Consider the following 27,534-nt stretch of genomic DNA (forward strand, 5'->3'; position numbering starts at 1 on the left):
CTTCTGGTCACAGGTCCGAGACACCAAATCTGATTTACTGGCCCCAAAGGACCTCAAAGCACTTGGGCCAGGCCAACAGCCTAAGGGAGAACCTGAAGGCCCCACGGGTCCAGGGCAGACCTGGGGCCCTGACCACCAAGGACAGCTTACGACTGCCCCTTCTCACTGCATGTACCCAAACTCAGCATGACCCCTGTCCTCTTCAATAAAGACGTTTCTATGGCCTCTGTGTGTCAGGTCATTGTTTGTGGGTTACGGCCTCTGTACACTTGCTAGGGGAGTGAGGGAGAAGGCGGCTTCCCTTCAATCTCGCCTCCCCGCGGCCTGGTTGTAGGATGGCCTAGTCTGCAAAAAGTCCACCCAACAAGCCCTTATCTCCTTCCCGCGGTCACTACAGCGGGTTCTCCCATCTGGACCTACGCCGCAGGGCGGACACTTTCGGTTTTGGAATCCTGATTGGCCGGTGTCAGACGAAGACCGGTCTCCCGTGGCTCCCCGAAGGCTCAGAGGCCCGGAGGCGCGGCCTATCCCTGAGCGAGGGTGAGGGGGGCGGGAGAATACCAAGCGAGAGCGCCAATTGGTTGGAAGGCGGACCCTTTAGGCTTCTGAGAGTTCCCATTGGTCTGAGGTATTTTGCTTCCGCAACGTGGGGCGGAAGTAGCTGGGGGGAGGAGGGTCTTGATTCTGAAAATTGGAGGGGACACGAGTGGACGGTCAGTTTTGGGGGCTGGGGGCAGAGATGGGGGGCCCAGGGGGTCCGAGAGTGGGGGTCCGGGGGAGTTCATACTGGGGAGTCCTTTAAAGAGTCGGGGACAAGTGTTCAGGGAGGGAAGAAGGTTTGAGAGGAGTCAGACTTAGGTCTTAGGGAGCCACAGTGAACGGGCGCTTTGAAAGAAAAATCTGAGGGGCTCCAGAGTGGAAGGGGTTTGAGGAGGCTTAGATTTGTGTCCCAAGGACACTCAGAATGGGGGCTCCGAAAGGGCTGAGGTCGAAGAAGCGTCCCCCGCCTCAGAGAGCCGTCATTCATCGTTGCAGGTCTGAAGTGGGGTCTCAAGGTATTTAAAGAGGCTCTGAGGTGCAAATGGGGTAGGGGGACTCTACCTTTGGAGAAAGGTTCCCTGTGTGGGGTCAGAGAATGCTCTCTGCGAGAGACTGGAGAGGGCACATGTGTAGTTTGATGGGTTCTCAGAATTTTGGAAGAGTGTGCTGGGTGCTGGGCAAGGAGCCTAGGGGATCACTGTGTGGCATTTGAGATGTCGGGGACTCGGTTTTTAGAGACAGTGAGTTTCACAGGAGGATGAAAATGGGCCTGGATGGTGATGGGGCAGAAGGCTGAATCACAGACTGAGGATAGGAGGCTTAGTAACTGAAGCTTGTCCTCAACTCCCCACAGGACTGGGTGCAAGGAGTTGGTGTCGATGGAGGAGCAGGACGTCAGGGTTCCAGCTCTGGAACCATTCAGGGTGGAACAGGTTGTCAGGACTGGGGATACAGAGGGTAAAGGTGGGGCTAGAAAGTGGGAGGTGGAGTGGGATGGACAGGCTGACTCCTGGGTCCCTGGGTTGGGAGTCTCCCCTCCTTCCAAATTTGTTTTTACCCTCAAGAGTCCAGTCCCACTCCCAACCCCAACTCATAATGGGTATGAGTCCCTCAACTTCAGACCCTGGCCTGTCTGAGGACATCCTTAGCTTCCCTCCAGAGAGGGAGGTTACTCAGTGATGGTAGGGCCCTTTGTGGGTTAGAGAGCCACATCTTCAGGGGAATCTTTCCATTGTAGGCACCACCTGTAATCTACTATGTACCTGACTTCATCTCCAAGGAAGAGGAAGAGTATTTGCTTCGACAGGTGACCCCTAATGTCCTTGTAAAACCACCCCCACCACCGTCTTCCCGTATTCCTCTCCAACCCTCAGCTTTGGTATGAGAGCCCCCAAGGCTGCAGTGAAAACCCTGGCAGAAAGGAGACCTTCCCCTACCCTCCCTGTGCTTCTCTTGGAAATTGTTAGAGCTGTTAGAGTTGTTTTGTTTTTTCCTAGGAGGCTTAGGGGCAACCAAACTAATGGTTAGGAAGGAGCTAGTTATTATGAAGCTCAGACACCCTGTACCCAGATAGTCCTGCCCAGCCTCCAAAATGACGATTTTATTGAGATCACATCCCTTGTGTAGAAATAGCCTATGCAACTCCAGAGTCTCAGGAACATGGAAGTTATGATATTCCCTATGTTGAGATAGTCCAGTCCTGCAATCTTAAAGGAGGTTATAAACATAGAAGAATTTAGTGTTCAAATTTCTATGCTAAGATAATCCAGGAATCAGGATGTAACAGAGTAAGTTCTGCCTTGTGCCAAGGTAGCTCAGCATAGTCTCAAACGCTAGGAACAAGGTTACCAAGTATACACCACCTATGCTGAGATGGCCCGGTTCATATTCTATTCTTCAGGTTTGGGAAAAGAAGAATTTCCAGAACCTAGAGTTCCCACACTGGGATAGCCCTTATTAGCCAGAGTCTTACAGAGCACCAATCTTCCCAGTGTTATGATAGCCTTCTTGAGCTTGAGTCCCAGGAACAAGTTCACCATAGCCCAAAAGTTTTTGGTTCTTGGGATTGAAAACTTGACATATTTTCAAATCCTTGTACTGAAGTAGCTCAGGTTAGCTTCATAACCATACCAACAATAAGATTATCAACTAGAGTATAGATTTCTTTGACTGAGATGGCCCATTCTAGACCCTGGGGATCTTGGCAATGGAGAATTTTCAAAGTACTTTCCCTGCTGTACTAAGGACTAGGCCCAGCACACTCCCTCTCCCATGCAATAGGAACAAGGGTGCTCCAGAACCCAGAGTATCCCCAGATAGCCAGGAAGAGCCTAGGCCAACCTCAGCGTTCTTACTAGACTCAAACTATGATTGTGCAGCCTTGGTTTCTTTCCTTAATTCTGGTGGACACAGATGGACTTTGGGACCAAAGGCCTGCCCTGGCAAGAAGGCAAACAACAAAATCCTGGGAACTTACTACTCCAGAGAAAAATTCCACAGCCACTAAGATGACCCATTTCCACCCCAGGAAAGGGCCACTATGTTGAACTGGGTGAGAGACTTACAGAGGGGTGACTCCAAAAACAGGAGTGACCTTTCCCTACCTCCTAGGTTTTCAATGCCCCAAAGCCAAAGTGGACCCAGCTTTCTGGGAGGAAGCTACAGAACTGGGGTAAGTTTCCCTAGCTAGGGATGTAGGTGATTCTGGGATATGGGGTGGGCAGAGGGTTTAGGTCCAGTAGTCTCAAGATAAGGGGAGCCTTGAGGGCTCAAGGGGTTCTAAGGGCCAGAAGGATTCTGAGGGGGTCAGTGGAGATCCTGAGGGCTTAGGGGCTTCTTGGTGACTTGGGAGTAACTCATGGGGTTTGGGGAACCAGAAAAGTCAGAAAATCTCTGAAGGGCCAGTGGTCTTCAGGGGTCCCTCAGGGGGCACCAAGTACCAGGATCCTTGGTTTGGTGCCCTCAGGACCCCATTGCACTTCCCAGGTGGGCTCCCCCATCCTAAGGGGATGGTCCCTGAGCGACTGCCCCCGTGGCTCCAGCGCTACGTGGATAAAGTGTCTGATCTCAGTCTTTTTGGGGGTCTCCCTGCTAACCATGTCCTCGTGAACCAGTATCTGCCTGGGGAGGGCATCATGGTAACCACATACCCTCACCCCAGCCCCCACAGTAGTAACCACCTCACCCCAGATCTCTGAGCCATCATAGGGTAGGGCATCATGCTCACCCGCCCTCACATCATGGAGCAGCCGCATACCCAACCTGGCATTCGCATGTCCATCCCAGCTCGGGAGTGCCCCTTTGACCCAGAGGGTGGGAGGGATGGACTTCTGCCCTGCCCAGCCCTGGTGCCCACTCCCCAGCCCCACGAGGATGGACCACTCTATTACCCGACCGTCAGCACCATCAGCCTGGGCTCCCACACCATGCTGGATTTCTATGAACCTCGGCAGCCAGAGGATGATGACCCTATAGAACAGGTGGGTCTGCAACGCTGCCCCAAGCACTGGGAGTGCCCTGACATCCCACCTCCTCCAGGCTGACCCAATCCCATTTGCCCCAGGCTATTCTTGACATCTTCTAGACACTTTGACCTGTTCTTTCATGTGTTACACTCACTTCCTCCCAGACACCCAACCCATCTGTTTGCTGGGTGCCCTGACTGTCATAACACAGACACCCAGTGCCTTTACTGCTGAGTAGATGCCCTGACACCCCACGGTCCCCTGACCCCATACACTCAGTGGCCCAACAGACCTGGGCTCACCTGTGGCCCACATATGGCCCCCCAGTACTCAATAGACATTCTTTTTTTTTTTTTTTGTGGTGCTGGGGATTGAACCCAGGACCTTGCAAGGCAAGCACTCTGCCAACTGAGCCCCTCGAGAGACATTCTTGATATCCTTAGATACCCTAGTGTCATTCACTCATGGGTGTCCCAACATCTTCCCACTTGCCCTCTCGTCCCACCATTTGAGCACTACAACACTGATATCCTGCTACTCCAGAAATGTGATCTGCAGTGCAGATGTGCCCAGATTCTCCTGATCCCATGTCACATGACTCTGCTCAGAGACCCCCACAGAAACCCTGACAGCACCCTCTCTGACCTCTTTCACTGAGGGATATTCTTGACATCCCAGTGTTCACAGAGACTCCTGGACACACCCTAGCCCTTTGCTCCTTGGGGTTTCCCCGTTAGCCTTTTATGCTCCTGAATATTCTGACCTGCCTCCTAATGTCAGTGTCCTCCAACATCCTGATGTCCTCAGATATTTCAGCCCCTTTACATTGCCCACCCCTGGTCCTTGCCTCAACATGCCCTCTCAGCCCAGCTCTGCCCTAGTGTCCTGGGGCCTTCTGATCTCAAGCTCAGCCCCAGCCCCTTGGAGATTCCAGCTGCAACTTCCACAGTCAGCTGACCATTTGAGGTGCCCATCTGCAGCCTACTTCCTGTCAGAGGTATCTGGTGGGACTGCTGACTCCTAGTCCTTTCCCTTCCCATCAGCTGTAACTGTGGAGCCCACAGATTTTCACCAAAGACTCCATTCCTAGGAGCACTCTTACTCTTCAGCTTTTGCCCCTGGGTACTCACCCTTGTCCCCTGAAACCTGACTGCCCATACCTGACCTCTGATTAGCCTCTAACTACCAACCCATTTCACAGCCCCGGCCACCACCCCAGCCCACTACCTCACTGTTGCTGGAACCGCGCAGCCTGCTGGTGCTCCGTGGTACTGCATACACACGCCTCCTGCACGGCATCGCAGCCACCCGGGTAGACGTGCTGGACACTGCCTCACTGCCACCCAATGCGGCTGCCTGCAGGTCGGCACTGCCTGGAGCCCACCTGGTGCGCGGCACCCGAGTCTCGCTGACCATCCGCCGTGTACCCCGAGTACTACGCGCTGGTCTCCTGCTCAGCAAGTGACTGCCAGGCTCCAGGTCTTGCCTGATTACAGGGCTTTCTACTTGGCTGATGGGATGCTGTGACCTTGGTACTCTGGGGCAGAGGTGGCTCCCCTGAGTTATTTATTTTCCCAGTAACTGTGGGAACCATGGGAGAAGAACCCATTCCAAATAAACCAAAAATATCTTTTCTTGGTTTTAGTTTTTTTTTTTTTTTCCGGGGGGGGGGGAGGAGGGGTGGGTGGGGGTCACAGTACAGATTCATGTTTTCTTGAGGGGCACTGCATCTGGGACTTTAAGTGAATGGGGTGGGCCCTGGAGGTCAGCTTATGGGTCACTTAGGGGGGCCAGAATCCAGGGTTTTTGAGGCTTTCCATCTTGGACCCCCTTGGACTGAGGTGAGGTGATGCTGGGAGGTTTGGCTACTGGTCCTGCTAGGGAGGAAGGAGTTAAGTAGCTCTGCTATCACCTCAGCAGGGCATCAAATTACCTGGGTCTTGTTTCTCTAGGAATGGGTGGTGCCACACCTGCCCCTGGGCCTCTGGCAGCTTCATGCCTGAGTGAGTCCTGCTGAGGAAGTCTAGGAGACACCATTATTAGGCAAAAGGCTCTTAACAGGTGTCTTCACCTGATTCTTTGTACTCAGGTCCCCAGATATGTCCCTGTCCCCACCTAGGCTCCCCTCAGAGCCTCTCAATCATCCCCCAGGAGCTCCTAGGGAGCCGGACATTGCTGGATGCATCCTCTGTCTTGCATCTGGAGAGGAGACAATCAGGTGGGGTCTGGGGCTTTTAAAACTTGGTTCCATGAGGGTGGGAGCAACGGCAGGGGCCATTTAAGGCTGGGAGGTGCTATGGCTATGATCATCTGGGGACATGGGAGAGGTAACTGGGATGGGGTTAGGGTGGATAGAAATGAGGTATAGCGGCCCGTCCTGGACCTGTCAACACCCCTTACGTCCCAGGAGAGAGCAGGCACAGGACATCTTGGACCCTCCTGGGCATGTCCAGGGTGGGTTGAGGGGCACTGAACCCCCAAGAACATCAACGCCCTCTTTCCAGGAGGATCCAGATGGGAACAAACACCATGAGGTGAGCTGAGGTGAATAGACCCCTTTATGTTAGCCTTCTCTGTCCCCTAGAATCTGACCTCTGTTCTGGAGATGAGGAGATGATTCTGGAAAGGTGTTGGGCATCTGTGGTGGTGGTGTGAGGTGCTGTGGAAAACATTTCTTTACTAATTGTTATAAAAATATTTCAATATTTTACCAATTAGGTGCCTGGATACACCTCCATTTTTTTCAGGGATCAGCTCCCTCCCTGTCCAGACTCCCATGCCCATATATCCAAGTTTCAAGGAAGCTTAAAAATCTGTAGACCTTGAATTATATGTCCCTGTCCTCCAAGTGGAAGGCCCCTCAGGTGGGAACAACCCTGATGTAGCCCCAGGAATGGACTCTGGTGCAGAGAATCATCCAGAAAGCAGCAGCTTGCAGAAGGGTGGAGGTATTATCTTGATTGGCCCACTGACCCTGGTTCAGCCCCCTGTGTTCCCCAGCACCCTGGCTCTGGCCTGGAGGCCCTGGAGGCTGAGCAGGACAGTCTGCACCTCTGCCTGTTGGGGCTGGGTCTCCAGCTGCAGGACCTGGAGCAAGGCCTTGGGCCCTGGACACTGGCCCAGCGCAGGATGGTCCAGCTACAGGTGGGCATTGGGAGGACAGGATGCAGGAGGGTGGGCAGGCCCCAGGAGTGGGTTCCAGCTTTCTGCAGTGAGAAGAGGGTTTAGTACGTGTTCCAGGTTTCTGGGTAGGAAACAGGAAAGGGGGTGATTCAGGTTCTGGTCTCTGGCCTCCCTGGCATGTGTGTGGGGTGATGTCTAACCATGTGTCCAGGCCCTCCAGGCAGATCTACGAGGGGCAGCTGAGCGTGTGGATGCACTGCTAACATTTGGTGAGGGACTGGCACAACGCAGTGAGCCCAGGGCTTGGGCATCTCTGGAGCAGATCCTAAGGGCCCTTGGAGCACACCGAGACACCATCTTCCGACGGCTCTGGCAGTTGCAGGCCCAGCTGGCCAGCTACAGCCTGGTACAAACTGCCCTGGTTGTCCTCAGTGCAGGCCCCAGTCCCCAACCCCTGGCCCCCCAACTCCTATGAACTCTGTCCTTTGACTCAGGTGTTCGAGAAGGCCAATATGCCAGACCAGGACTTGGAGGTCGAGGGGGACTTGGATGGGCCAGGACCTGATGGGGCCTCAGGGCCCTGGGCACCCAGTAACCTCCCCACCCCTGCAGAGTTGGAGTGGGACCCAGCAGGGGATGTTGGGGAGCTTGGACCCTCGAAGCAAAAGACAACACAGACACCAGGGCCTCTTTGTGAGCTGTGTGGCCACAGGGGCCTCCAGGGCAGGGGACAAAGTCTTGAGGTGAGAGCAGTCCCTCTTGAGGGCTCCCCAACTCTGCCAGGCACCCCCAGAGCCCCCTTTGTGTATTGTAGCATGGGCGTTTCCTTTTACTGAGGTCTTAGTGGCTGTCTGTCCCTCTCCGTCTCTCAGTGTCTCCAGGAGTCCCTTGATCCTACCACCTGTTTCTTTGTCTCCAGGAGTCCCTCTCTCTCAGTCTCCCTCCTTCCCATCTCTATCTGCATCCTCAATGCTATTTTCTGTCCCTGTGCCCCTCACTTTCTGTGTCACAGCTCTCATCTCAGAGGCCCGGGGTTCACATTCAGTTCACTCCCTGATTTCATTCTAGTCTCTCCTCAAATGTCACCTTGTCAGAGGCCTTCCCTAGCCTCCGACAATAGCACTCCTTATCTTACTACTGTATTTCCTCACAGAACTTCCTGTAGTTTGACATTATACATTTATTTATTTAATTTTTGGCATCTCTGCCTAGAATATAAGCTCCATGGAGGCCAGGACTTTCCCTCTTTCCATCCCCACTGTCCCTGAGTTCCTAGAGTGACAGGTAATAGATACTCATCAAATATTTGTTGAGGAAATGAATAAATAATGCCCCTCCCCTCTTGGTTTCTCTGGCTCTTCCCCTCTCTGTCTCTCCCTTGAGATTTCTTTGTTCCCCCAGAATCTTATCCCTGTGACACTCCCCTTTCTAGAACCTCCCCTAACCATGTTTTTCTTTGCTGCAATTTTCCACACCCCTCTTTCCTCACAGGATATGCTCTCATTGGGGTTTAGCCACCAGAAACATTTAATAGGTCACCGAAGACGCTCTCTGCTCCAGAAGCCTCAGGTGAGCTGGTCCTCAGCCAGGTATAGCAATTGAAAACCTTTATGGCAAGTAACAAAAAACTAACCAAAATTGACCAACATTAAAAAAAAGGGGGGATGCTCTTTGTTCCTTGTAACTGAAAAGTCCAGGCACTGCTGAATTCAGATCTTAAATTCTATCAGGGCTCAGTCCCCTCCCTCTCTTGGGTACTACTTCCCCGAGGTGGCTTTCTCCTCAGTGGATGCTCTGGCTGTTACACACTCACTGCACACAGCTTTACGCACCCCAGGGAAAGACAATGCTCCTGACCTACTGGCAGCAGCCAAAGTCCCAGGGCTGCCCTGCTTGGGTCATGAGTTATACCCCACCCCATCCAATCAGAATGCTCTGATTGGTCACATCTGGATCACATGACCAATAGTGAAAGTGGAGGAGGTGGGAGTCAGCTACACTTGAGCCTGAAGGTCTATGAGGGGGGAGGCATGATCCCCACACCTGCCCCCCCCCCCCCCGCCAAACTAAGCCAATGTTATCAGGAAAAGGAGAATTGGATTGCATAGAGACAGACAGACATCCACCACACTTGGAGACACTCTTGAGTCCATGTGGGGGCCTGGGGGGAAAGAGGAAAGGAAGATAAATAAGACTGGTCTTGCAAGTCTATAGTAGTAAGGGAAAGGCCACATTAAGGGTGACATCTATCCATTCTGCTGCTGGCTGCTGTCCATCTTAGGACAAGAAGAGGCAAACATCTCCTCGTCTTCAGGATGTGATGCTGGAGGTGGATCCCAGGTGAGATGCTTGGAAGACATTGGTCTGGGGATGTGGGAGACTGGGCTGTGTATCTAACATTTCCGTTCCCCCCTCAGGGCCTCTGCTCCTGCATCCAGATGGCCCCTGACCTTCCTCCTTATCCTCTTCTTCTTTCTTCTGATGGGTGTCACATTGTTTCTGCCCATTTCAGGGGGCCCCTGCTGCTCTCATGCCCGACAGGCCAGGATGCCCCACCTGATGCTTAGCTATGTCAATGGTCTCCCCCCAATCTGAGTACCCAGCCCAGACATGGGTAATAAATGGTCATTGTCAAAGGATGTGTGAGGCTGTTGGTTGTTTGATTACCCAGAAACTGGGATACAGCCCTGATGTGTCTGGACATCCCCCTCTGTAGACTACTTTGTCTTGAGTACAGAACATGGAACTGAATGAGCCCATCTTGGGCTGGGTTCCCCCAGACCCAGATACAAAGATTCACGCTAAAGTAGCTGACTGGGAGGTGATCCTCGGAAGAGTGGTAGGGGAATGAGGAAGTGAACCAGGAAAGGGAGAAAGCTAACACTGGTTCATGAGCTGGTTGCTGCTCTGGGTTCCTAAGGTACCACATGCTGAGTATTCTTCACTCTTTGGGGCCTTTACATCTCAGCTTCCATCTTTCACTGAGATGGACTTTTTCTGGCGACATTGACTCCCCACCACTGCCAGCCTGTCCCTTCTGGGAAGGCCCCTCCCTCAGGCAAAGGAGCCCAGGTGCTTGCCACAGGAAGCTGGAGGCAGGCAGGAGAAGGGAGCAGGTGTTGTGGGTGAGCTGCCACACAGGAACTATCCACACAGGAACTCTGTTCAAACACTCTACACAGGAGGGTAGGGTTGCTCCCCTGCTGGGCCATCACCTGCTTCCAGCGCTCTTCAGCACCAGGCGGAATTGCCAGAGTGGTCCTGAAGTCCAGTCTCCTTCAAACTTAAAAGTATGGAGAAAAGAGGTGGGAACAGAATCAGACTTAAGAACAGGGGCAGGAGCTCTGTGGTGGTCTCCTGGATATTCTCTTAACAACACAGATCCCCTCTCCTGGAATTCTCACCACTGCCCATGATGTGGGCCTACTGAACAAGGCTCAAAAAGAAGTCACAGGCTAAGGCCACATATGGAGCAAGTGGCTGAAGCCCAATCCTCACTATGTTGAACAGAAATGGGAATTTATTTTCGTGGGAAACTGAGAAATTGAGAATAGCTAGATCCAGGGACTCAAATGATGTCTCCTGCTTCAGCTTTGTTCTTATCCTAGTGGTGACCAAAGTAGCCCTCAAAACTTTCAGGTATATCTGCCACCAATTTAGCAGCCAAAAGGAGAGTCACTCGTTCTTTGTAATTCTAGCTAAGTCTTAAGGGTGGCTTCTCTGGCTTGGGCCACATGTCCCATATCCACTGGAGACCAGTCAGCCCTGCCTGAACCATGCAAACTGAAAATGAGGGAAGGGAAGATCTCTAAAGAAAATTGAGGGACTCTTACTTGAAGCAGGGGAACAGATACTGAAGAGGAAGGGAAGCAGCAGATTCCAGGACAGACTGTAGGTCTAGGGAAATCCAGAATGCAAGCCATGTCCGTCTTGTTTCAAAGGCCAGACCCTGTCTCTGCCCCCCGTGGAGGGGCTGTGGCCTTCCTGGCATCACCAACAAATAGGACCAGCAGGGTGTTAGCAATATTGATCTAAAAAACCTAGGAATGGAGCAAATCTTAATTCATTCATTAAACAGATGAGGATTATCTGCTAGGAGCCAGGCCCTGGTCAAGAAGATACTACAGTGAACAAGGCAGATTAAAATCCTTGTCCTCATGAAGCTGACATTCTAGTGGGAGAGTCCCAATAAGTAAAATATGTAGTAAATCAGGTGGTTATAAATGCTAAGGAGAAAAAGTAGGCAAAGCTAAAATAGGGAGCATAATTATGTTTTTGTTTTTTAGGGGGGTACAATTTATTCATTCACTTATTTTTGCAGTACTAGGGATTGAGCCCAGGAGCACTCTGCCTCTGAGCTAGATCCTCAGACCTCCTTTCTAAAAAAAGTTTTGTTTTTGAGACAGGGCCTCATTAAGTTGCTATCCACCTGCCTCAACCTGCTGAGTAGCTGGGACTAAAGGTGCCCATCCATGGGAACCCCCATGTTTTTGTTTTTTGTTTATTTGGCAGTACTGGGGGTTGAACCCAGGGGTGTTCTACCACTGAACTACATTCCAGCCCATTTTAATTTTTTATTTTGAGATAGGGTCTTGTTAAATTGCTGAGAGTCTTCTTAGTTGCCCTAGACTGGCCTCGAACTTGTGATCTTCTTGCCTCAGACTCCCAAGTTGCTGGGATTACAGGTATACACCACTGTGCCTGGCAGAGGGTTCAGTTTAAATAAAGAAGCTGAGGAAGTCAAGGTAATAATTTGTTGCTATGTTATAACTGCCTTTAGAACAAACAGTAGTGAGGAAACAAGCTGCATGGATTCCTAGAGCAGCCCTGTCCAGTAGTAATGTAATGCAAGACACAAATGCAATTTAAAATCTTCTAGTAGACTAAAACAGTAAAAAATAGATGAAATTAATTTTAATTATTTATGTTCCATTTTACCTGGTATGTCCAAAATATATCACTTCAATATATAGTCAATATAAAAATAATGAGAGCTGGGTGCAGTGGTGCATGTCTGTAATCCCAGCAGCTTGGGAGGCTGAGGCTGGGAAGTTCAAAGCCAGCCTCAGCAACTGAGTGAGGCTCTAGGCAACTTAGTGAGATGCTGTCTCAAAATGAAAAATAAAAAGGGCTGGGGATATGCCTCAGTGGTAAAACCTCTGGGTTCAATCCTTAGTACAAAAAATTTTATACACACACACACACACACACACACACAAATAAATCTGGTCATGATACTTTTTTCATTGTCGAAATATTCCATAGTAATTTCTCCACATCATTGCACCCAGGGTGACGCTGTTCAAGGGAGAGTGCTGAGCAGGAGTGATGGGAAGCTCTAGTTGTGGTTGGTGGCTCCTCCTCTGGTACAGTGAATTTCCCAGAGTTCTCCAAGGCCCTCCTGGGCCACCTCATGCATCTGGTCATTGGTACTTTGGGACAGCTGAATTTGTGACCCAAGATAAGAATATATTCTAGTAATCTGTGATTCCTGGTAGAGTGGCGATCACACTCTATAAGGGAGACCAAATAAAGTCTTTATTTTTTCAAAGACAAAAAAAAAAGTGGAAGTTTTATTTAATTGATTTTGAAATAAAATTGTGAAGCAGCAGCTATGCATGAGTTTTGTAAAGTCTCAAAATATCAGCTTCTCTTTTATAAAAATGTGCCATTGTCTTTCTGGCCCAAAGATGACAATGATTGGTAAGACAATGACCCAGATTGAACACCCCTAATCTGAAAATCTCAAATCTAAAAAGCCTCAAAACTTGAAATTTTTAAATACCAATATGATGCTACAAGTAGAAAATTCAACATCAGAAAGCTTCATTTCTTCTAAAAATTTTTATTTATTTATTTACTTACTTTTGAGATGGGGTCTCCCATGTTGCCCAGGCTGATCTTGAAGTCCTGGGCTCAAGGAATCCTCCTACTTCAGTCTCCTGAGTAGCTGAGACTATAAGTGCCCACCATAGTACCTGGCTCAAACTAATTAAAAATATCAATATATATAAAAGTACTTTTAGGTTATGTGTATAAGGTGAATCACAAATTAATTCTATGTTTAGACTTGGGTCCCACCCCCAAGATGATTCACTATGTAGACACAAATATTCCAAAATCTAAATCAAATGCATTGGTCTTTAGCATTTCAAGTAAGGGAATTCTCAATTGGTATAACCATTAATTTTTTTTTTTTTTTGGGTACTAGGGATTGAATTCAGGGGCATTATACCACTGAGTTGTACTTCCAGTGCTTTTTAAATTTTATTTTAAAAGACAAGCTCTCCCTAAATTGCTGAGTACTTTGCTAAATTGCTGAGGCTGTCTTTGAACTTGCAATCCTCCTTCCTCAGCCCTTCTTCCTCCAGTCACCACTGACTTTTCTTGATTTTTCATTTTTGAAACTTGAACAAAACCAGGGGTGCTCTACCACTGAGAAACACCCCAGTCCTTCTTTCTTTCTTTTTAAAAATGTTTTTTAGTTGTAGATGGACACAATACCTTTATTTATTTCCATGTGGTGCTGAGGATCGAACCCAGTGCCTCACATGTGTTAGGCAAGCCCTCTACCACTGATCTACACTTTGGCCCCACCATCACATTCTTGCTATTATATATGTGTATGTACAAACTCACACGTGTGCACGCTTGTGTACTTGCATGTTTTAGAAATTTTTGAGAGTAGGCTGCAGACATGATGACTCTTTACTTCTAAATACTTTAGAAATAAATACTTTAATGTGTGTGTCTTAAGAACAAGGGCGGGCTGGGTGTGTAGCTCAATGACAGAAAACTCCCAAATGTGAGGCTCTGGGTTTGATTCCACAGTAATTTCTCCACTGCAAACAAAACAAAACAAAAGGCATTCTCTTCTGCAATTAGAATATAGTTGTCTAAATCAGGAATTCTACAGGTGTGATAATGCACACTTCCCAGGAGGCTGAGACAGGAGAACCATGTGTTTGAGGCCAGCGAGGGCAAATTTGTGAGACCTCATCTCAAAATAAAAAGGGCTGGCAATGTAGCTTAGTGGCATAGCACCCCTGTGTTTAACCCACAGTACTGGGGGAAAAATCAGGAAATTTTACAACTCAATTCAAATCTATTATTAACCAACAATCCATATTCTAAATTACTCCAACTTTATAGCAATTGCTTTATAGCAATTTTCTTGGACTAGGAGATTCTTTTTTAATAGACCAGGGCAAGGGGTTGTTAAAATGTTAACAGTGGGCCTTGGCAGAGTGAAAGAATAGAGCAGTAGACAGTCCCAGAGCATCAGCAGAATCCCCTCCTTTACACAGAAGCATATGCTGAGCCCCAGACTTGGATGAGGAATTTTGTTTGGGAGGTGATCCAGGAAGCATCAGTGGGGAGAGTGAGGCAGGGCTGGGGAAGGCCAAGAATGGTATTCATGGAGTGGTGACCACTGTGGGCAACAGGGGCTCAATCCCATAAGAACCTCTGAGGAAGCTTGAACATGTATTATGATCCACTCTATGGACAAGAGGCAGGTCTGGGCACTCATCCAGTGACTGCTGTTCCCCACAGGCTAAGGGTTGCCCCCAGGGGCACCAAAGCACCTTCTTTGACTTCCAGAAACCCTCCAGCAAAGAAGCAGAAAGGCAGGCTATGGGCAGGAAGCTGGCAGCCTGCTGGGAACCTGCTTCTGCAGCTGCAATTGAACTCAAGTTGGAGGGTTCAGTGGCAGGCAGAGGAAGTACCATCGCTGGCTACTCACTGGTTCATAACAGTCATGTGATGGGGCCTATTACTATGCTCATTTCATCAATAAGGGCACAAAGGTGCAAAGAGGTTGTTAAACCACTTGCCCATGACCGTGTAATCAGCAAGTGCTAGAGCTATGATCAACTGGCATTCGAGTTCTGTAGTCCTGCTCTTAACCTCCCCTTACCTGCACACCTCCTCTGTCAAGGGAGACATTCCCTTCACGTCCTTCCTACTTTCAAACTCCATTCCTCCACAACACCCAGGTGAATGTCTCCTCCTCTGCTGACCCAGATTGCTCAGCTCAGTGGGAACCCTGCTGGCGGCTCCATCCTGGAGCTTATTAGGGCTCAAGATCATGTAGCCAGGTGGGAGGTAAGGCTGGAAGACATAACAGGGGCTGGATGGGTAGGATCCTATTAGTTTCTTTTTGTCGGGGGGTGGGGGTGCGCCAGGGATTGAACCCAGGGGCACTTGACCACTGAGTCACATCCCCAGCCCTATTTTGTATTTTGTTTAGAGACAGAGTCTCACTGAGTTGTTTAATGTCTCACTGTTGCTGAGGCTGGCTTTCAACTTGTGATCCTCCTGTCTCAGCCTCCTGAATTACTGGGATTATAGGTATGCACCACTGACCTGGCACCCCATTAGTTACAAGTCTTCATTTTAATTCTGAGATGGAGCCTGGACAGAGTCACCTTGATGGAAAAAACTGAGGCTGAGAGATGAATAGATGACTAAGGTCCCATGGTGAAGACTATTCAGAGACAGAAGTAGAGGAGATGACACAGAGCAGTGCCACAGCTTTGCTGTCTGGGGCTCTCTAGGTCCTCACTAGGACCCTGTATTTTTCCCCCTTGCCCCTATCAGGCCTTTATCCTCAGTGATCTTCCTCTTAGAAGTCTATAACTACTCTCTGAAAAACTCGTAATTCTTCAAATTTCAAGCCAACTTTATAAATGTTTGGGTGCCTGGCTTCTCCATTGGGATTAGGGCAGTGACTGTCTTTTCTGTCTGGCCTCTCTTCAGTCAAGGTCTGGGTTCCTCTCTAAGGTCCTCCTTTCCTCAACTGCATCTGCAAGAATTCATCCCTCTTCCACTTTCTTTTTTTTTTTTTTTTTTAAGAGAGAGAGAGAGAGAGAGGAGAGAGAGAGAGAGAGAGAGAGAGAGAGAGAGAGAGAGAGAGAGAAAGAGAATTTTTAATATTTATTTTTTAGTTCTCAGCGGACACAACATTTTTGTTGGTATGTGGTGCTAAGGATCGAACCCGGGCCGCACACATGCCAGGCGAGCGCACTACCACTTGAGCCACATCCCCAGCCCCCCTCTTCCACTTTCTTAACTGACTTGGATGCAAATACAGCTCAGGGTTGCAAAATATAGTACTCTAGGTAATGTTCAGGGAAGGTTCGTATGGGAACAGGAGAAGGGGTATGCCTGTGTTTTGTGGGTCCATCTCCCTGCCCCCTGCCCCAGGGCCTTGCTAACAAAAATCCCAGCTTCTAGCTGAGGTTGGACTCCTCAGTCAGATTTGAAGATGTGTAAGTTTCTAGATTTTGTGAAACACTGAAAAGAATATGAGATCCCCACTACTGCCTCAGCTCCACCTTTTCCTCTCCTGGTTTATTACTTGATTTAAAAGAGTCAACTGGAGTCTTTTTGAAATGAAGCTAGGATGGGTCTCCTCCTTAGATTTACCCAAGAGAGAGAACAATGCCACTTCAACCAATTTGCCAGGCTAGAGGGCTTCAGAAGAGAAGAGACAGCTCCCTACATCCATTCTCTCCGAGAGAGCCAAATCCAGGTGTGGATGTGTGTGTCTTCAAAAATTCCCCATAAAATCCTTAAGAACAGGGAACTAAGCACATCCCCAATTTTATTCCTTTTGTGCAACAGTCCTGAGAGAGAAGGGGCACAAGAGTTAGAGTTGCCTCTTTAACAATCAAATAGGGATTCTGAAGCTGATCAGCTGGGGGTGAGACCCCACCCCTTCCTTGTGGTTCCAGTTTGACACAGTGTATGGGGGTGGGGTCAGTAAGCTTTTCAAAGGGAATTCTAGTCTTCTCACGGTTCATCAGGGTATCTTTCCAAAGTGCTTCTCAGCAAAAAGTCTGCTTTTCTCAGAGTTAAATACAGGAAAGGGCAGTCCCGTTGAGAGCCAGGGGTAGATGTGTTCTCAGAGGTGAAGGAAGAGAAGGGTCTCAGACTCTTTGTCCATGACAGAGGGAGGGGGCGTCTGGGCTCCCCATGACTCTGGGTAAGTAGATCTCCGCACAGCACTGTTCAGCCTCCCAGGCCACCCCAAGGGGATGGGGGGACTGACCTGTCACCATGTATCGGGCAAGGTCGGACATCTCTCACCGTCCACCACAGGGCTCTCTACGCCCACGTCGCCAGGAGAGCTGTTACCCAAATCTGGAGCTAGTTTCTCAAGACCTCTCATCTTCCATCAGATGGGTTCTCGAGCCCCTTCAAGGAGCCAGGCGGGCCCCTCTGCACCACTGAGAGAGCTCTTCTGCCTGTTATCGTCCATCGGGTCGGATCTCCGGTGCTCCGGTGTGGTTGAGAGGGCTCTTTGGACCATCATCATCGTCAGGCGGGGTCCCCAGAGCCGCCGCGCCGCCGGGCTCCTCCGTCGGGCCCCGCGGGCGCACAAAAGCACCCAAGGCCTTGGCGTGGTCGGAGCGCAGCAGCTGCAGCTGGCGCCGTCCGCGGCGGTACAGGTACTCGATGCGCAGCACGTCGGTGCGCGGTAGGCTGGCGTTCTGCCGGAACTCGGCCCGCACCCGCGCCTCGGCACCCGGCTTCCCGCGCCCAGCGCGCAGAAGCTCTCGGTAGAGGCTCAGAACTTGCCTCTGCAGCCGGCTGGGCCGGCTCATGATAGCAGCAGGGAGGCAGCAGCAGCAAAGGCCGGGTGGACAGCAGCCAAACAGCTGCACAAGCCAAAGGGCAAGGAAACAGTCACTTCCGCCGCGCGCCCTTCAAAAGCTCCGCCCCCGCCTCCAGCTATCCGGCGCCTCCACTCCCGATTGGCTGTCGTGGCAGTTACGTCACGACGCCCCGGGGAAGGGGGCGGAGTCTTTGTAGCCGTGGCCCGCCCCAAGGGGAATTAGTGTCCTTGAGTGGACAGCCGTTCTATCGATCCAGGCACCTGGGACCTGGGGGAAGAGGGCTAGGCGCTCGGACTTTTAGGCTTTGGGTCAGAGAGTACCGGAGGTTCTGACCTAACTCCTTGGTCTTGGGAGGAGAGGGAGCTAGGGATGTGGACCCTTCTGTCCCCAAGGGCGTGGAGCACTGGGAGAGAAAAGACAAGCACAAACATTTTATTTTGCTTTGTCTTTTAAGGAGACGGGTTTCGTTGTGTTACCCAGGTTGGCCTAGAATTTCTGGGGTCAAGTGATCCTCTGGAGCAGCTGGGACTACAGGCGCGATCCACCTGGCTCCAAGCACGTTGTCATTAGTTATTAAAAAGCTGCGTGCGTTCGCTTCCTCAGGCCAGGTCTGCGTTGCGGGTCCCAGCCCTGGAGACTCCCAGAGGGAAGGGATTAAGGAGTAAAATGCTGGGTCCGGGACAAGATTCTCTGTTTTGGAAGACAAGCAGAGAGAGGGAGAGAGCGCCAAGCTCAACGAGTTGGACTGGTCGCGCCCTCTGCGGGTGAGAGTCGGGTCCTGGGGCAGCAGCGGGAAAGTCCTTACCCGCAGTTAAAGCTAGAAGTCCCATATGCTGAACAGCTTGGCTGGGTTGACACAGTTTGAACCTCCTGGTCTGCTGCTGCAATTTCCTTGTAGTCCTAGCAGGCTGCTGAGAGGCCCGCAAGGAAACGCCCCCTCGGGTCCCATTAGTACCAGGAGCAAAGGGAACCACTGGATAATCCCTGCGCCTCTGCCCGGCATGCAACCAAGTCTCTGCACACGAGTGGGCAGCCCCGCTGGGCACTGGTTCTGCAGAAAGGATAGGTGGGTCAGGGTCAGAAGACGAAATGGAGTCCGGGAGTCTAGAGGGGCTCAGAAACCACAGTGAATCCTGCCGGGTGTATCTGTATCAACAAAGAGGAATAAGGTTTAAATCAAGAATGGTAGGATATTTGGAGCTGATGGGTTCGTAGGGTTTCATAATACTATTCTATTTGTGATACTTGAAATATTTTCTTTTTTTCCTTTTTTTTTTTTTGAGTTGGGTAAAACAGTCAGAAACTTTATTCTGTGTGTACAAAGAACAGAGAGGGGAAAACTCATGCTCTAAAGACACTTGCTTCCCAGTGTGGGTCAAGAGGGGCTCCTCTTGGACTGGGGCTGTCACTCAGTGGCACAGCGCTTACCTCACATGCGTGAGGCACTGGGTTTGATCCTCAGGACCACATAAAAATAAATAAATAAAGATATTGTGTCCATCTACAATTAAAAATATTTTTAAAAAGAGGGGCTCCTCTTATGAGTGAAAGAACCTGGCAGGGGTCAGGTCAAGGCGGGAAAAGGAGAATCATGAGCAGATTATCTTTGTGTGCTCTGTACCCAGCCAGTTTTGTGCTCGCCACACCACTGCATTTAGATTTTTCTGGTTTGGATTGATTTTGCAGGTCTTCTGTCATGGTTCCTGTTGAGTAAGCATGCCGTTAGGCATGGTTGAAGCCAAGGAGACGACTTACCACTTTTTTACCCAAAAGGGGACTTAGAATGACCCTTTGGTTCCAGTCTCATTTCTCCAGCTTTATTTGATACTTTTTCTTTTAAGCACTTTCCTAAAAGAGAGATTTAGAGGGAGAAAATAAAGACTTGGGGACCAATTGCATCTCTCTCACCAATGTCTTCATAATCTGTTTACTGAGCGCTCTGTGACAGGTACAATGCCACATGACTTTAATGTTTTATCATTTACCTTATAGGAATATGTGACACAGTATATTCATATAATAAAATGTGCAATATAATGTATGCAATTGGTATTTTTACATTGCTACCTAATTTATATTATTTTATGTAATATTTTTATTTTGAAGTAGTAATTATTTCAAGGCCCTTTGTCACTGTGCCTTTCACTGGTGTTTGAAAAGCTCTAAGAACTCTCAAGATTCTGATATGTAGTGAGTATTGTCAACTCTGGCAATGGAATGGACACAATGGCAGATGTATCTGCTTTTCTGTGTTGTTTTTCTTTCTGTGGCCATCTCTTCATTCCCAGGGTCACACAGGGGTTTAAACATCCATGCTTTTAGCTGGGTGCAGGCCTGTAATTCCAGCTACTTAGGAGACTTTGAGTCAGAAGGCTTATAAGTTAAAGGCCAGCTTTAGCAATTTAGCAAGACCCTCACTCAATATTTAAAAAGAAATAAAAAGGGCTGGGGGTGTAGGTCAGTGTAGAGAGTCCTGGATTTAATCCCTAGTGCCTCAGAAAAATTCATATTTTTCTATCAAGTGGTCTTTCATTTCCTAGACAACTATGTCAACCAGGCTTAGGGTCTTTCTTTGCTTTCCAATGGACTCAAGGGGCTGCAAAATCTCAGCGACATACTGTCCACCCCCCCACCCCCCACCCCCCACCCCCAGCCCAGTGTCTATCTGTGGTTTTCTGATAATGGTCTCTCAGTGTGCCTTTGGGGATCTAGCTCCATTCGATATACCCAGACCTGGCCAAACAAAGATTAAACAGAGCACTCCATCCCCCGGTTCCTTTGATCAATACAGGGATGAGCAAAGGGACCCTGGGACGATGATTGTCAATAACTATCAGCCCTGGGATATCTGCTAAAATTGTTGATAAATAAGTGCTGCCTCCCTACTGGGATTGCTAACCTATATTAGGTAAGCCTGGACCAGTTGGAGGCCATCTTTGCTCCACAGACAAACAGGTGGTTTGAAAGTGAATTTATAGCTGGCTTCAAATATCCATCCTCCATTTCTTTCCTAGATTTTTTTTTTCAGCATCCATGGTTGAACCCAGGGCCGCCCCACCACTCAGTTACATCTCTAGCCTGCTTGCCTCAACCTCCTGAGTAGCTGGGATTACAAGCATGTGAGCCACCATGCCTGGATTTTCAGAATTAGAATTTTTAGCTACACACGTGGCCACCCAGCTAAAAATACATTTTCCAGCCTTCTTTGCAGCCAGATGGTGTCTTTCCTGGAAGTGTTGGCCTATGGGAAGTACATGGAAGAGATGTGTGTCACTTCTAGTTGTACCCTTAAAGGAAGGTGGCCTGACTTCATGACCTCCTTGTCCTGCCCTTTTCTCTGCCAATTTGCCTGAATATAGACATGGGGGGGGGGCGGAGCAAATGAGGGCAGAGCCACCTGATAGGAGTCTGTTTTGGAAGAACCAAACTGGCTATACTTGGACTGTTAATGAGACAGAAATAGACTCCCATCAAGTTTAAGCCATGTAAATTTTGAGCCTTTTTGTAGCATTTGGACCAAGAGCTTACCAAATATAGAAGCTAACTCAGAAAAAGGAAAAACAGGGATGAATAAGTCCTAAATACATCATTTGAGTTCCTGAATCCAGCCATGCCTAAAGGCTTCACAGATAAGTAAAAGTAGATAAATTCCATTTTAACAGTTAGCTTCATTTTCTTTCATTTATGACTGAAAAAAAAAATACTGTGGTTCAGGGAACATCTTGTGATGAGATATGAAAAACTCCGCCCCAGCATTAGAAGAGGTTCCCTCTCACAGGGGTGTAACATCTATAGTGGAAGCAGCCACCTGGCCATACATACCAAATTTCAAAACTTATTAAGAAAAGAGGATTGTAAAACATCTCATTGTTTTTATATTGACAATGTATTGAAATGATAACATTTTGGACATAGCAGGTAAAATAGAACATAAATTATTAAAATTAATTTCACATATTACTGTTTTAGTGATTACTAAAAAAATTAAAATTGCATTTGTGTCTATTGGACAGGGCTGCACTAGAAGTCCATGTGGCTTATTTTCTCACTACAGATCGTTCTAAAGGCACAATTATAACATAGCAACAAAATTATTCCCTTGACTTCCTCAGCTTCTTTGTTTAAATTGTACCCCTGCCAAGCTCGGTGGCATATACCTGTAATCCCAGCAATTTGGGAGACTGAGACAGGAGGATTACAAGTTCAAGGCCAGCCTGGGCAACTTAGTGAGATTCTCAGAAACCTAGTGAGATTGTCTAAAAATAAAAAATGAAATGTGCAGGAGATGTAACCGAGTGGTAGAGTGCCCCTGGTTTAATCCCCAGTACTGAGTGCCTGGGTGACTGAGCATGGTGAAAAAACTTTCTAGACCCCTCTGTGCAAGCAGGGTTCCCACTGGTCTATTCTCAAGGGAATTTTTACTTTTATAGCCTTTATTTTTATAGCCATTTTATAGCAAGATGTGTGTAGTCTTGCCAATTTCTGAGATGCCCTCAAATCATCTTTCTAAGCTGTCTCTGGGTAAAGCATGTAGTCTCATTTTAGTGAGTTAGAAAACTGTAAAGTTTTTAACAGCCTCAACTTCCTTTGTCCCAGTTTTCATCAAACTTTTGTGGCTGAACTCCAAGGTTTTTATATCTTTTTGCTCTGTTTTCTGCTTCTGATTATCACAGGAAATGTGACTAAAAGCTGCCATCAATATCCATGCCACTGTCTGAATGCTGCGCTGCCCTGAAATTTCTTCTGCCAGATTAATTAGCACATCACCTTTAATTTAGTCTCACACAAAGTCTCCGGAAATGGGCAAAATGTAAGAACTTCTTATCTATAACACGACATGAAATGGCCTCTAGTTCATTTTCCAATAGAGTCCTCCTTCTCTGAAACCTCATGAGCCTGTTCTTTACTGTCCACAGTCTTATCAGCATTCTAGTCTTTTAAACTCCCACCAGAATCTCCCATTAAGCTCTGCTTACAACATTCTAAAGTTTTTCCAGCTTGCATCTCTAAATGTTTCAAAATTCCTCCCACAAATTCCAAAAAGCTCCAAAAGTTTCTGGACCACCTGGTCAGGTTAGTCACAGCAATGGTCCCACTCTCAGTACCAATTTTTATTTTAGTAAGTTTTTATTTTTGCTTCTGTGACCAAAAAAACTGACAAGAACAATTTTAGAGGAGGATAAGTTTTTTTTTTTGTGGCTCACAATTTCAGAGGTCTTGGTCTATATACAGCTGACTCTGTTGCTCTAGGCCTGAGGTGAGGCAGAACATCATGGCAGAAAAGTGTGGAGGAGGAAAGCAGTTCAGGAAGTAGCACCAGGAAGCAGAAAGTGCTCTCATTCATCAGGGGCAAAACATAAATCCCAAAGGCATGTCCCCAAAGATCCACCTCCAATCACACCCTATCTGCCTAGAGTTACTACTACTGTAAGTGGATCAGTGCACTGATTAGGTTAAAGCTCTCATAACCAAATTATTCCACTTCTAAACTTTCTTGTATTGTCTCACACATGAGCTTTTGGAGGATACCTCATATCTAAATCATAATACTAGGTTATGACCTAGTGACCCCTATCAGGGGAGGGCGTTCTTCCTGGAAACCCATAACTTGCTCTGGGTACACCCCAGACCCAACCATAGAACTCATAAGGTTTAGGGCTTGTCTAGGAGTTCACAGGGGATTCCAGCTTCTTGCCAGGCTGTGAGGACATCACAGAGGCAAAGGTACCTCTTCTCTTGTAGGTATAATAAGGAAGGGCTTGGGGTTGATGTGGCCCAGGTAATGGTCAAAGGAGCCATCTGATACCTTCAAAAGTCCACACAGTTTGGGAGCCATGAAGATCTGAACAAATTTCATGGCGCAGCTGATGCTAACACTGTGGACTGGTTGGAGAAGTAGATAGGAGTAATGACCAATACTTCAGTAATGACCAGTACTTTGGACCTGGTGTCCAAAGGCAAGTCAAATGGACCAAATTGCCACCAAAGTTCTCATAAAGCCCTGATAGCTGGCCTCAGAAGGTGGAAGGTACTGACAGGTGCATCTGGCTGCCCCACATATTGATGAAACACAGCCACAGCCTGGGAGCCCTCACCATTCACCTACAGAGAAGAAAAGAATTTGGGACTGTGGCTGAGGAGCTGCAGCTTATTTCTAGTGCTTCTGCAACCTCATCATGCCACAAATGAGCTGTGAGAACTGGGGGAGAGAGAGCCTTTCTGAACTTTACTTGTGTGTAAAATGGAAAGAAAAGAATATATACTTCATAGGGTTGTTGGGAGAATAAATGAGATAACTAAAAGGGCTTAGAACAGAGCTGGATATGTGGTAAGTGCTTTGTGACCTTGGCCAAGATCAGCTAAATGCCAATTAACTCATAAACATATGAGTGAGAAAACTGGTTGGAGTAAGTCACTAAGATTCAGAGGTTGTGCTGGGTGGTGGTGCACACCTGTAATCCCAGCTACTCAGGAGGCTGAGGCAGGAGGATCACAAGTTTGAGACCAGCCTGAGCAACTTAGGGAGACCCTGTCTCAAAATAATAAATAAAAAGGGCTGCAGATGTACCCAGTAGTAGAGTGCCCCTGGGTTCAATCCCCTAGACCAGAAAAAAAAAAAAAAAGATTCTGGAGTTGTTTATTCTACAGTGTTAGTTGACTGATACAGTTGTGAGAATTAAGTGAGATGATGCCAGAAAAGTGCTTATCACTAATAGTATTTACTGAAAAAAAAAATCCCAAATGACAGATTTTCTGCAGTCCTACATGGTGGACATAATATAAGTATCAACAGCTACTGTTTAGCACTTAATTATATCCAGGGAGTTTCCACCTGATTGTATACTTGCATCATTTAAAATCCTGAGGGGGCACACACGTCCATTTTACTTACCGTGAAATCGTGAAATCGAGATGTTTCCAGAAGGGGAGGGGCAGGGCCTGGGGGTAGCCCAGTGGGTGCTTACTATGATGACACTGACCACTGAGCAGTCCAACTGTAGCTGGATGTCCAAAGAAGTTGAAGTGCAGACTGGTTTGGCCTCACAGTGGGCCACATGAACCTGAAAGGCCAGGGTCCCTGCACATCCCAAGTTGAGGTAGCGCACAGGATCCAAGGATATGAGCACAGGTGCCGGCAGGTGCAGCGTGAGCGTGGGGCCCTCGGCTGGCAGCAACTCTGTCCTTCACTGAGGCTGCATTCACACAGTCAGCGTGCTCCATCTCCACCTCAGCGCCGCAGCGGCAGCAGCATACGGAGCCAGGCCCAGGGTACCAGATGGTGCTCAGCGGTCAGTACCTTAGCTCGGGCAGGCAGCCACGCACACACACAGACATCGCAGCTCAGCAAGAAGCCCAGGTCCCAGGAGCAGCCCTTATAGCACGGCAATGCTGAGGGGGAGGGTCAGAAACCTGGCTGGGACACAGATGGAGAGACACCGTGGGGGACAGAGAAGGAAGTACGCCCACAAGAAGCTGATGGGCAGATGGGGGAAGCAGAGACGGGGGATGCATGCGGGGGTGAGCAACACAGAGGTACTCTGGGAAGAGAGGGGGAACTGAGAGAAGGGCCTGGGGGAGGAGAATCAGAAAGGGACAGAGACAGACAGAGGCATGATGGTGAGTGGGTTGGGGCTGGTGGGTAGACACAGAATGACGAAATGAGACAGGCGCAAAAGACAGAAAGACTTAGTTAATGAAGCCGTATTCACACCAGGTAGGGCTGCTCCTTTCCGTGGCCCACTCTGCCTGGTCGGTTTCCTCCAACCTAGAGGGAACTGCTTCCCTTGGGTTTGCTGCATCAGCACCTGGTGGCTTAGCGACTCTTCTGATCTCTCTCCAACTGCCTGGGCATTCTAGACAGAAGTCAGGGGTCCTTCTCAGCCACAGGTGTAGGCTCAGGACTTGGCAAAACAGGGTAGATGGCCCTTTTTGCCATACACGTTGTCTAGCGGGAGTCCAGCACTGCATAGCTTGGGAAGCGCCAGCAGCCCGCAGTGCACTTCCCTGGCAGGTGGGCACCTGAGCTGAAGCAGGGTCCACAAGAGGCCTTCCCAGACCAGGCTGCAGTCCAGCAAACGCAAGGGCCCGCTGGAGCCACTGGGGCTGCAGAGTTCATATAGGTAGGGTCCACAGAGCCCTGGCAGCTCATCACAGGCACCAGGCTGCTCCAGTCCTGGTCAGGAGAGGTCTGTTTCCACACAGAGGCAGCTGCCATGAGAGAAAGACAGCAATTCCTGAATTCTGACCACCTACAGGGAGGATGCGCAGTGGGGAGACAGCAGGAGGAGAGGGTTACAGAGTAGTGGTGGGTCAGCAGAAAGAGCCAGAGAGGGATCAAGGAGAACACAGAGGCTGGTTAATAGGGGTAGTCATTAAGTGTCATAAGAGGATTCTGTGGAAGGTCATGTTACCCAAGTCCTAGGCCAGAAGCAGGACTCTGAGGGTCCCAACAAATTAGGTCTTGCCACTCATCCAGAAAAATCAAACGGAGAAAGTAACAGTGAAAAGCGGGAAAGGAAGCCAGTTGTGGCTGGCAAGACTGTAATCCCAGCAACTGGGGAGGCTGAAGCAGGAGGATCTCAAGTTCTTTTTTTTTGTGGGGGGGTACTGGGGATTGGACTCAGGGGCACTCTACCACGGAGCCACATTCCCATCCCTATTTTGTATTTTATTTAGAGACAGGGTCTCACTGAGTTGCTTAGCACTTTACTTTTTGCTGAGGCTGGCTTTGAACTCGCAATCCTCCTGCCTCAGCCTCCCGAGATTCTGGGATTACAGGCGTGCACCATCGCACCCAGCAGATCTCAAGTTCTTGGCCAGCCTGGACAACTTACCAGAGACCCTGTCTCCAAATAAAGTAAAAAAAGGGAAGGGATTGTAGCTCAATGATGAAGTGCCCCTGGGTGGTTCAATCTCTAGTACAAAGGAAAGAATAAAAAGGCAGGAAAGAAATTTTAATCAACAGGGCTGTACAGGGAAACAGATCAAGAGTCTCAGTCCTGTCTTTGCAGCATTGATGTGAACTCTAGGTTTAAATAGAGGAATAATTGGTACAGAGACATGCATAATTGAATAGTCTTGGTTAATCTGTGGTTTGGTTGACCATTATCTCAGTTTGGTTCTGTAAAGTGGCTGGAGAAGTCCTTATCACCTGAGTGATTCTTATGGTTTGGATTTAGAATATCTCCTAAAGTTTCGTGTGTGTTAAAGCCTTGGTCTCCAATGCAGCATTATTCAGAGGTGGGTCTTTTAGGAAATGATTGAATCATAAGGGTTCTGCTCTCATCAGTGGATTAATCCACTTATAGCCTAATGGACTACTAAAAGGTGGTGGAAATTGTAGGTGGTGGGGCTGGTTGAAGGAAATAGGTCACTGGGGGCCTGCCCTGGAAGGGTATTTCTTGTCTCCCAGCCCCTTTCTCTCTTTTCTCTTCTCTTCGTCCTCCTCTTCCTTCTCCTCCTCCTTTTCTTCTTCTTCTTTTCCCTCCTCCTCTTTCTCTTTCCTGACCGCCATGATCTTTGTGGCTTTCCTTCACCACTGATGTCTTCCACCGTGATGTTCTGCCTCATCTCAGTCAGATAATTTTCAGCTCAGGATGACTTTCTGTCCGTCCTGGTGTTACAGAGTAAGGGCCTGTTGCGGAGGCGATGCACCCACAGCGTCCTCAGTTACCAGTTCTTGCAGTCACACTGTAAAGTTTTCAGACATGTCACTCAGAATATAGGCATGAGTTTATTAGAAAGTATAGGAAAAGAGAAAAAGGGGACACTCTTAAAGGAGAGAG

The 27,534-nt window shown here is 48.7% G+C and overlaps 3 protein-coding genes across 8 annotated transcripts; 2 read left to right on the plus strand and 1 right to left on the minus strand.

Moving 5' to 3' along the window:
- Positions 1-658: 658 nt before the first annotated feature.
- On the plus strand, positions 659-5,644 carry ALKBH6 (alkB homolog 6). 6 transcript variants are annotated; one of them, XM_081274163.1, is made up of 8 exons: positions 660-713; positions 1,394-1,472; positions 1,778-1,846; positions 2,953-2,989; positions 3,151-3,211; positions 3,526-3,677; positions 3,903-4,019; positions 5,206-5,644. In XM_081274163.1, the coding sequence occupies exons 3-8, from the start codon at positions 1,797-1,799 to the stop codon at positions 5,467-5,469; spliced, it is 681 nt and encodes a 226-aa protein (XP_081130289.1). In that variant the 5' UTR covers positions 660-713; positions 1,394-1,472; positions 1,778-1,796; the 3' UTR covers positions 5,470-5,644. The 6 variants fall into 6 exon arrangements, with proteins under 6 accessions (XP_081130288.1, XP_081130292.1, XP_081130291.1 ...); XM_081274162.1 differs by lacking the exon at positions 2,953-2,989 and having other exon boundaries at positions 659-713; XM_081274166.1 differs by lacking the exons at positions 2,953-2,989; positions 5,206-5,644 and adding an exon at positions 4,870-5,197 and having other exon boundaries at positions 659-713.
- A 98-nt stretch (positions 5,645-5,742) lies between these two features.
- Positions 5,743-9,736, plus strand: SYNE4 (spectrin repeat containing nuclear envelope family member 4). Its single transcript, XM_081275651.1, has 8 exons — positions 5,743-6,222; positions 6,412-6,538; positions 7,005-7,148; positions 7,339-7,533; positions 7,622-7,870; positions 8,619-8,696; positions 9,409-9,467; positions 9,545-9,736. Exons 1-8 carry the CDS (start codon positions 6,104-6,106, stop codon positions 9,720-9,722), a joined length of 1,149 nt encoding a protein of 382 aa, XP_081131777.1. The 5' UTR covers positions 5,743-6,103; the 3' UTR covers positions 9,723-9,736.
- A 6,321-nt stretch (positions 9,737-16,057) lies between these two features.
- SDHAF1 (succinate dehydrogenase complex assembly factor 1) lies at positions 16,058-17,844 on the minus strand. Its single transcript, XM_081275668.1, has one exon. It carries the CDS (start codon positions 17,735-17,737, stop codon positions 17,381-17,383), a length of 357 nt encoding a protein of 118 aa, XP_081131794.1. The 5' UTR covers positions 17,738-17,844; the 3' UTR covers positions 16,058-17,380.
- Between the last annotated feature and the right edge of the window lie 9,690 nt (positions 17,845-27,534).

Source organism: Spermophilus citellus (assembly GCF_964194105.1).
Source record: "Spermophilus citellus genome assembly, chromosome: 18".
Taxonomy (NCBI): domain Eukaryota; kingdom Metazoa; phylum Chordata; class Mammalia; order Rodentia; family Sciuridae; genus Spermophilus; species Spermophilus citellus.